Raw genomic sequence first — 10,005 nt, 5'->3', positions numbered from 1 at the left:
TTTGTTGCTTGCTGCAGCATGAAGACTTAAAGCAACAGCCACTTCCAGTCCCTGCCTCTTCTCTCAGAAGCCTGGGGGGGGGAACTGAGCTTTCCATGAGCCCCAATTCCTGGGTTTAGGGTGGGAAATACCTTCTTCTTCCTCTCCTAAGGGATAACCAAGTGGAGTCCTCCAGGGCTATTTGTCCTCATAGAATCATGGAATGCATTGAGTTGGAAGGGACCCCCAAAGGTCATCTTATCAACCCCCACCCCCCCCCAGCAGTCAGCAGGGACATCTCCAATTGCATCAAGCTGCTCAGGACCCTGTCAAGTCTGACCTTGGATGTCTCCAGGGATGGGCACTCTGCCATTCTCTGGGCAACCTGCTCCAGTATTTTACTACCCTCATTGTGAGGAACTTCCTCCTAATGTCTACCTCAAAGGTGCAGCCAGAGCAGGTAAGGGGATGTCCTTCCCTGGAGAGCAGAAAAAGCAGGAGCCTACTTCCTTCCTCCATGCTAATGCAGTGGGCAGGAGCAAGCAGAAAGCCTTCAGCTCCTGCTGTAACCAGGGAGCTGGGAGGTTACCTGGCACCTTTGCACTCATTCAGACATCCCAGATGATTCCAGAAGGAAATGTCCCCAGCTTTGGGGTTGATCTGGTTCCCCTGCTTGATGCATGGCTCTCTGGGAAGGGATTCAGGTTGGCAGTGAGAGTGCAGCTCCCTGATTCAGCCTCCTGCAACCCTGAACCCTGCTAGGGATGCTTGGTTGAGAAGGGAATTCAGTCACTGAATGGCTAAGGGCATTTATTCACCTGCTACCAGAGAGATAGGTCAGGTTTGGGCCCCTCACTCCAAGAGGGACACTGGGGAGCTTCAGTGAGTCCAGAGAAGGGCAACAAAGCTTCAGGAAGGTCTGGAGAAGAGATGTGGTGAGGAGCAGCTGAGGGAGCTGCAGAACAGGAGGCTGAGAGGGGACCTTCTGGGTCTCTACAGCTCCCTGAAAGGAGGCTGCAGCCAGGTGGGGGTTGGGCTCTTCTCCCATGTTAAAAGAGATAGAACAGGAGCAAACAGCCTCAGGTTGTGCCAGAGGCAGTTTAGGTTGGACATGTGGAAAGATGTCTGCCCCTTGAGGGTTTTCAAGGCCTGATTCAGGCTGCTGAGGACAATGATGGAGTCTCCATCCCTGGAGGGGTTTCAAGAGCCCTGGAGATGTGACACTGAGGGCCATGGTTTAGTGATGCTCTGGCAGTGCTGGGTTAAGGCTCGGATCTGATGATCTCTAAGCTCTTTTTCAACCTAAAAAAGTTGGAGATCCATTCCATGATCCTATGCAGCCAGCCCCAGCAGCCTGGTGAGGTTCAGAGCACAGCTGCAGATCTTCCCTTGCAGTGAATTTGTGCATCAAGTGTGCAAAAGTCTCCTTGAAGGTGACTTCAGCTCTCCAAGAAGCAGCCACAGCAGCTTAACCTCGGCTGCCATGCTCAGGGGCTCTGCCTGGGCACGGTGAGTTGGAATTCTCAGGCTTCCCTGCAGCAGCTCGACACCAGCCTGGGCGTGAGGCTGAGCAGCTGCTGGGGGTGCAGCGATGCTGAGCTGAAAGCAGAGAGTGCCCCTTAGTGCTGCTGGGCTGAAGCGCAGAGAGTCAGAGAGAGGTTTTAGGATGGAGAGGACATTAAAGCTCATCCAGTTCCAGCCCTCCCCTGTCATGAGCAGGGACACCTCCCACCAGCCCAGGCTGCTCAAAGCCTCATCCAACCTGGCTTTCAGCATCTCCAGGGAGGTGGCATCCACCACCTGCCTGGGCAGCCTGGGCCAGTGTCTCCCCACCCACACTAGAAAGAATTCTTCTCATCTCCAGTCTCAATCTGCCCTCTCCAGCTCAAAGCCATTGCCTCTCATCTTCTATAAAGCCCCTCCCCAGCTCTCCTGCAGCCCCCTCCAGGTACTGGCAGGCTGCCCTAAGGTGTCTCAGGAGTGTCTCCAGGCTGAGCAGCCTCTCTCAGCCTCTCCCTGCCGAGGAAGTGCTCCCAGCCCTTTGGTTTTGCACCTCACAAAATGTGTTGCCCTTCCTGCAGACCTGGCACCACCGAGCGGTGGTGTTCGAGCCAGGAAGAAAATCTGTGCGTGGGATGGCATCGTCTGAGTTAGCTTTCTGTGCTCAGAGAGGCTCTTCCACCCGAGGAGCCCATTGCCAGCAGGTGGCAACCGTGCCAGAGCAGTGCCCGCGGAGCGCTCCGAGCCAGGCTGGCTCTGCTGCCTGCGCTTGCCTGGGCTGCTCCGAGGGGCCATGAGACACTTCTGCACTCCCTCATCTGCTGCTGGCACCTGCCTCCTGGCTGGGGAAGGTCTCTCAGAACCACAGCACCCAGCTTTCCTTCCACACCCAGCCACCTGACTGCTCCCCAGGGCTCCATCTGCCAGGTCCTGCCACTCTTCTCCAAATTCATAGACTCACAGAATCAGCCAGGCTGGAAGAGAGCTCCAAGCTCAGCCAGCACAACCTAGCACCCAGCCCTGCCCAACCAACCACACCATGGCACTAAGTGCCCCAGCCAGGCTTGGCTGCAACACCTCCAGCCACAGCCACTCCACCACCTCCCTGGGCAGCCCATTCCAATGCCAATCACTCTCTCTGCCAGCAACTTCCTAACAACATCCAGCCTAGACCTGCCCTGGCACAGCTTGAGGCTGTGTCCCCTTGTTCTGTTGCTGGCTGCCTGGCAGCAGAGCCCAACCCCACCTGGCTACAGCCTCCCTGCAGGCAGCTGCAGGCAGCAATGAGCTCTGCCCTGAGCCTCCTCTGCTGCAGGCTGCACACCCCCAGCTCCCTCAGCCTCTCCTCACAGGGCTGTGCTCCAGGCCCCTCCCCAGCCTTGCTGCCCTGCTCTGGACACCTTTCAATATCTAAATTCTTAGAACTGTTTGAGCCCAGTTTAAGAGGGGCAGGGATCTGCTGGAGAGGGTTCAAGGGAGGGCTGCAATGATGCTGAGGGGACTGAGCACTGCCTGGTGAGGAGAGGCTGAGGGACCTGGGGCTGCTTAGTCTGGAGAAGAGAAGACTGAGAGAGGATCTAAAGAATGTTTCTCAGTATCTGAGGGCTGGGGGTCAGGAGGGGGGGACAGGCTCTGCTCACTGCTGCCTGGGCTAGGACAAGCAGCAGTGGATGGAAGCTGCAGCACAGGAGGTTGCAGCTCAGCACAAGGGGGAACTTCTTGCCTGGAAGGGTCCCAGAGCCCTGGCACAGGCTGCCCAGAGAGGTTGTGGAGTCTCCTTCTGTGGAGCCTTTCCAGGCCTGTCTGGATGTGTTCCTGTGTGCCCTGAGCTAGATTGTGTGGTCCTGCTCTGGCAGAGGGTTGGACTGGATGATGTCTTTGGGTTCCTTCCAACCCCTAACATCCTGTGATACCCCTTCTAGGTGGAGCTGATCTCTTCTCCAGGTTGCTCCTATTTGCTTCTCTTTTGAATGGAGCTTGCTAAGCATCTGCCCTGCCCTGCTCCTGCCAACACTGCCAGGACTGGGTCAGACAATCCCTTGGCTCTGCTGATGGCTGCAGGGTGCAGCTGATGAGAGCTAGAGATAAACTAGCTCTTGTGGGCACTAAGTCTGGGGGCTTAAAACTGTGGGATTCAGACCCCACCCTTGTGGTCTGTTCCTCAGGAGCCTGGCTGAGACTGAATCTTGACTTCCCCAGCAAGGTAATGCTGCAGCTGGTGTGAATAATGAAGGCCCTGGAGAAGTTTCACCTGGAGGTAATCTGCTCTCCTGCAGTGTGCTTCCAGGAGGCTGTTTAAGCCAAGCACTTTGCAGTCTCTGCTCTGTGGCTGGTTCAAACCTTTCCCTCCTGGGTGGACCTTGGACTCATCCTGCAAGCAGCCTCATGCCAAGTCCCATCTGCTGGCCAGCCCTTGGGTGACTTCTGTAAGTTGTTTATCTCCTGGATGGGTTTTGGTCTGTGCAATATTGCTGGTCTCTAGTCCTGGTTCTAGCCCTAATATTTTTTACCTCTCTTGCACTTTGTTGGGGGAGTTTGGGCAGGTAGGAGCCCAGCTTGGTGCTTGTGCATCTGGGGGAAAAAAAGCCCTTGTGGCTGAAGCAGCCTTCCTCAAAGCAGTAAACCAGAAATACACAGGGCTGAAGCATGTGAGGAGCTCCTCACAGACTTACTGCAGCCCTTAGTGCTGTCCTCAGCTGGGCATCACCCTCCAGGGCAAGGGCTGGGGGTGCTCTGGTTTGCACAGAGGTGTTGCATAGGGGAGTTAGGCTCTGCTGGTGCTTTGGTCAAAAGAAAGTCTACTCATGCTTAATGAGGTGATAGATGAGGAGGCAAAAGAGCAGAACTCTGACACTTGGCTGTGTCATGGCTGTGGTGCAGCTCTGCTGAGGGCTGGATGTGGCTGTGGTGCAGCTCTGCTGAGGGCTGGATGTGGCTGTGGTGCAGCTCTGCTAAGGGCTGGATGTGGCTGTGGTGCATCTCTGCTAAGGGCTGGATGTGGCTGTGGTGCAGCTCTGCTAAGGGCTGGATGTGGCTGTGGTGCATCTCTGCTAAGGGCTGGATGTGGCTGTGGTGCAGCTCTGCTAAGGGCTGGATGTGGCTGTGGTGCAGCTCTGCTAAGGGCTGGATGTGGCTGTGGTGCAGCTCTGCTAAGGGCTGGATGTGGCTGTGGTGCAGCTCTGCTGAGGGCTGGATGTGGCTGTGGTGCAGCTCTGCTGAGGGCTGGATGTGGCTGTGGTGCAGCTCTGCTAAGGGCTGGATGTGGCTGTGGTGCAGCTCTGCTAAGGGCTGGATGTGGCTGTGGTGCAGCTCTGCTAAGGGCTGGATGTGGCTGTGGTGCAGCTCTGCTAAGGGCTGGATGTGGCTGTGGTGCAGCTCTGCTAAGGGCTGGATGTGGCTGTGGTGCAGCTCTGCTAAGGGCTGGATGTGGCTGTGGTGCAGCTCTGCTAAGGGCTGGAGATGGCTGTGGTGCATCTGCTAAGGGCTGGATGTGGCTGTGGTGCAGCTCTGCTAGGGACCAGTCCTTAGCTATGAGCCTTGCTCATCTCTGTAGGTGGATGGTGAAGGTGAGACTTCACATCTCCCATCTTTCAGCCATGGAGGGGTGCTCACCTCCCTGGAGGGAGAGGTTCCCTTGCTAAGAGAAGGGTGCTGGAGTTCCAGCATGGTTGGGGCAGTTCCTGAAGGTTTTAGTGTGTTTTGGTAGGGTTTTTTTGTGATCTCCAGACTCCTTCTCAAGTCCTGGTTCTGATAAAGCTTTTTTACTCTTCACCTGTTAAAGACCTCATTGTTCTCTATAAGTCCCTGAAAGGAAGTTGGAGCCAGGTGAGGATTGGTCTCTTCTCACATGCAGCAAGTGACAGGATAGGAGGAGATGCCCTCTAGTTGTACCAGGGAGAGGTTTAGGTTGGATGTTAGGAACAAGCCCTTCACAGAAAGGGTTGCCAAACCCTGGAACAGGCTGCCCGAGGAGGTGGTGGAGTCACCACCCCTGGGAGTGTTTAGGTGTGGAGCTGAGGGATGTGGCTTAGCAGCAGTGGTGGGATGGTGAGTTCTAGGTGAGCAGCTGGACTTGATGATCTTAAAGATCTCTATGATGCTGTAAGGAGCTTTAGCTGTAGAGCTTGGCAGTGGCTTGCAAACCACCTTCAATTGGTTATCAATCTCCAGCATTTTCTTTTGCAGCAGGGAAAATGCAGCATCTGTATCAGGGAAGACACAGGAGGAGCAGTTCAAGCTCTCTCCAATGAAAGAAGGACCAGTCTCTATTTTGTTTCCCCCCACACAAGGGCTGTTTTATTCATTACTCTTAAATAAATAAATATATATATATGTATTTGACACTTGACAGGAACCATTGGTTTAAAAATAACCTCAAGCACAAACTGCCACAGCTGCCCTGGTGTTTGTGTAGTGTGATGCTTAATGCTCCTTTTAAGGACCCCCTCTCCCCAAATCTTGCTTTTTTTTTGGTTTAAAGTTAACCTGTGTTAATTTAGGAAAGAAGATTTGGAGGGAGGGGGTGGCAGGTGGGCAGCCCTCAACATCAAACCCCAAGTTCTAGCACACAGAGAGTTCAGAAGGGTTTGTGTTCTCCTCCAGGTATTCGTTTTGCAGCCTCTCTCTCCTTGCTGTTTGACTGGAAGTGCTGTGAGCTCTGCTCCGTGACAATGCTCCAGACAAAGATGTGTACACAGGGCAATTTGGGACGTGGTTTAATGGTCACTGTGGTGTCAGGTCAGTGTCTGGACCTGATGATCTTAGGAGGGCTTTTCTAACTGAAGCACTCCTATGGTTCTACCCACTCGTGGATCTGAAAGCTGCTCTCCGGCTTGCCTGTGCCATACAGCAGGTGGCAATAAAGGACCGCAGCGTAGCAAAAGTACCTCTGGAGAGGAAGCTTTCAGTCCTTAATGCCTCGGAGTGTGGCGTTCAAAGAAAGAACCTAGAGACTTAGAAGAAGTTGGGAGGTGCAGAGAGGAGAGGACAACGCCGGAGCTGCGAGTAAGCAGGACAAGACATGTGAATGCCAACGACACGAACGCTACACTGGAACGAAAGGGAGACCATTGCACACCCACCGACCACCCCCTTCAGCCTGCAAAACTGCCACGGGGAGGCTCTCCGAGCCCCTGTTCAAGAAGTTCTGCATTCCAGCATCTTGCGGAAGCTCTTCCGAAAGCTGTCGTCCAGGAACGCGTAGAGGAAGGGATTCAGGCAGGAGTTGGCGTAGCTGAGGCTGGTGATGAAGTAGGAAATCCCAATGACCACGGAGGTCTGTGGCAAGTCCGTGGTCAAAGCCACGATGGTGGCCAAGTGGAAGGGTGTCCAACAGAAGAGACACACAGCCAGGACTATGAAGACCATGATGGTGACCTTCTTCTTGGCTTTGTCCAGGGCTTTAGCGTTCGAGTTCAAGTGCATGTTCCGCAGCTTGTAGAGCATCATGGTGTAGAGGATGCAGATGGTGGAGACTGGAATGGCAAAGCCAAGGATAAGGGTATAGATCCTGCTGGCTTTGAACCAAAACCTCTCAGGCTTGGGGAAATTGAGCCCACAGCTCTTGATCTCCAGGTCATCTATGTAGACGTTGGCAAAGATGATGAAGGGGAGGACTATGATGGTGACCAGGAACCAGATGCACAAGCTGATGATCCTGGCCGCCCGGTAGGTGCGATGGGGCATCCTCTTGGACCTGACTGTAGCCAGCACCACCAGATACCTGTCTATGCTCATCACTGTCAGGAAGTAAATGCTGGAGAAGATATTGTAGTGGTCTATGGACAAGATGACCTTGCAGAGGACTTCTCCAAAGGGCCAGTAGTGGAGCAGGTGCTCAGCGATGTTAATGGGCAAGACAAGCGTGAACAAGTCGTCGGCGATAGCAAGGTTCAGGATGAACATGTTGGTCACAGTCTTCATCTTGGGGGCCTTGAGGATCACATAAATGACAGCCGTGTTGCCTGTGAGCCCAACGGCACAGATCACCGAGTAAATCACAGGCAGGACAACATAGAAATCGGCTGCTGGCTCTTGGAAGGTGAAGTTGAACCTCATGCTGCTGTCCAGGTAGCAGCTGTTGCCTGCGCTGCTGCAAGTGCTGTTCAGATCATCCCAAAGAGAGCTGTTTCCCATGCTCGCTGGTCACAGCCCACCTCAGGTGTCACTGGGAGCCCTGCTAGCCCGGAAAGGAGAGCTTTTTCCTCCTGAGAGAAGCGGCTGCTGTCTCATTTAGAAGTGGGTTAACTCCAAAGAGTGGGTTGTGAGGCAGCATGGACCATCTGACTTACCTCCACCGCTGGAGAAGCTGCATTTGTAAGTGATCAGAGAGGAGGGGGGTGGGGAGGGAGGAAATCCCCAACAAGTAAAGCTCCATCCACAAAAGAATTATAACTCCTTACATAAGATGGGGAATTCCTTGGAGAGCATCCCAGCGAGCTTTGGCTTTTCTCCGCTGGGGAAGTCAAAGCGGCTCCAGTTCGGCTGTCTGCAGCGAGTCCTGATCGGGCAGAGCAGAGGCAGAGCTTTGTGCCCGGCTGCCTGCTCGCAGCCCTTGTGCAGGGGGGGCTGAGGGGCAGCTGCTGCTTCACTGGCACAGAGCTGAGGTTTCTCCACGCCGGAGCAGAAGCGTCGCAGTGGTTAATTAGTGCCTTTGTGTGAGTTCAGGCTCCTCGCTGACATCTCGCAAATTAAGGAGAGGTTTCCACCACGGCTACTCCCCACTCCAAAAAAAGGAAAGAAGCAGAAGAAGGGAGGGGGTTGAGGGGGGGAAGGAAGAGAGGGTAATGATTATTCTCCAAAGTAAGGGTGAAAGCAGCTTAATGCACGATTAAAGCAAGTCTTCAAGCGAGGGTTAAGGCAGGATCTTAGTCGATACGAGGAGCACCCCCGCGGCAAACTGTGGCAGCACATCAGACTTGGGCAGAGATGGACGGAAAACCTCACAGCCCCCAACTTCAGGATCAGTCAAGGAGAAGGGAGCAGAAGTAGCCCGAAAGCAAATCCACTTCAGAGCCCAAGCGAGAATTGCCCCCATCTGTCCACATCCACGTCCGTCCCTGTCTCCTGACCCCTCGCTTCCAAGAATTCCTCCGCAGGGAAGTGAACAAACAAGCGACCCCCTGCTGGGAAGATCGAAGGATTGGCAGCTGGTGCCCAGGCTGTGCCAAGAGAAGTGCCCCACTCCACAGCAGTGAAGTGAGCGGGACGAGGAGGGACGGGGACTGAGGGATGAGGTGTCCCTTACCTGGTGAAGTAGCTCTGGCTGCCACCTCCAGCACCTGCTGCTCCTCCAGCTCTGTTTGAGCCTCTTCTCTTTACTGGGAGCCGGAGGAGGGTCTCCAGGATGCTGACGTTCCCCAGCTTTGCAGTCACATCAGCATGGTGGCTCTGGGTGTGCGTTGCATGTCTGAGTGATTAGCACTTGTTCACACCAGGGAAAGGAGAGAGGGGAGGGGGGGGGAAGTTTTTTTTCCCCTCTCTGCAGGGTGATTTAAACAGTAAATAAGGAGGATGCTGGTGAGCAGCCGATGCTCCAGGGCTGCATCCCTTCAGGAGTGAGGGAGATATTGAGGAGCCCTCAGGGCTGAGTGAGGGGTACTGGAAATGTTGGGGGTACTAAACTGCTTCCATAGGGAACATTTAACAAAGATGCAAGCGGGTGGGGAGGGGTGAAGGGAGAGGGAGGAGAGTGACCAACACTACAGTGCTGAAAATGAACAAGCAAACAGCTGTACCTTGGCAGACCTGTGCTGGGTTTGGGTGCTGAGGTGTGTGTGTGGGGAGAGGTTCAGGTGGCTTTTCCTCAGCTGGGTGCAGGGTTGGAGCTGCACAAATAACTTGATGGGAACCAAACACTTCAGTGCACTCAGGCAGCTCCTGAGGACAGTGGCTCTGGCTGACTTTCAGCAGCTGGTAAAGATTTCAGGCTCAGCATACACAGAATCATAGAATCAAGCAGGTTGGAAGAGAGCTCCAAGCTCAGCCAGCACAACCTAGCACCCAGCCCTGCCCAACCAACCAGACCATGGCACTAAGTGCCCCAGCCAGGCTTGGCTTCAACACCTCCAGCCACGGCCACTCCACCACCTCCCTGGGCAGCCCATTCCAATGCCAATCACTCTCTCTGACAACAACTTCCTAACAACATCCAGCCTAGACCTACCCTGGCACAGCTTCAGGCTGTGTCCCCTTGTTCTGGTGCTGGCTGCCTGGCAGCAGAGCCCAACCCCACCTGGCTACAGCCTCCCTGCAGGCAGCTGCAGGCAGCAATGAGCTCTGCCCTGAGCCTCCTCTGCTGCAGGCTGCACACCCCCAGCTCCCTCAGCCTCTCCTCACAGGGCTGTGCTCCAGGCCCCCCCCCAGCCCTGCTGCCCTTCTCCAAACACCTTCCAGCACCTCAACAGCTCTCTTGAACTGAGGAGCCCAGAACTGGACACAGCACTGCAGGTGTGGCCTGAGCAGTGCTGAGCACAGGGGCAGAAGAACCTCCCTTGCCCTGCTGCCCACACTGCTCCTGAGCCAGCC

General features: G+C 54.8%; 1 protein-coding gene across 1 annotated transcript; it reads right to left on the bottom strand.

Moving 5' to 3' along the window:
• Positions 1–5,762: 5,762 nt before the first annotated feature.
• NPBWR2 (neuropeptides B and W receptor 2) lies at positions 5,763–8,783 on the bottom strand. The gene is made up of 2 exons (XM_064167443.1): positions 8,726–8,783; positions 5,763–8,600 (listed from the first exon to the last, which is right to left on the bottom strand). The coding sequence occupies exon 2, from the start codon at positions 7,612–7,614 to the stop codon at positions 6,616–6,618; it is 999 nt and encodes a 332-aa protein (XP_064023513.1). The 5' UTR covers positions 7,615–8,600; positions 8,726–8,783; the 3' UTR covers positions 5,763–6,615.
• Positions 8,784–10,005: the final 1,222 nt, after the last annotated feature.

This window comes from Pogoniulus pusillus, chromosome 29, assembly GCF_015220805.1.
Source record: "Pogoniulus pusillus isolate bPogPus1 chromosome 29, bPogPus1.pri, whole genome shotgun sequence".
NCBI classification, from domain to species: Eukaryota; Metazoa; Chordata; class Aves; order Piciformes; family Lybiidae; genus Pogoniulus; species Pogoniulus pusillus.
This window is presented reverse-complemented; position numbering and strand designations above follow the sequence as displayed.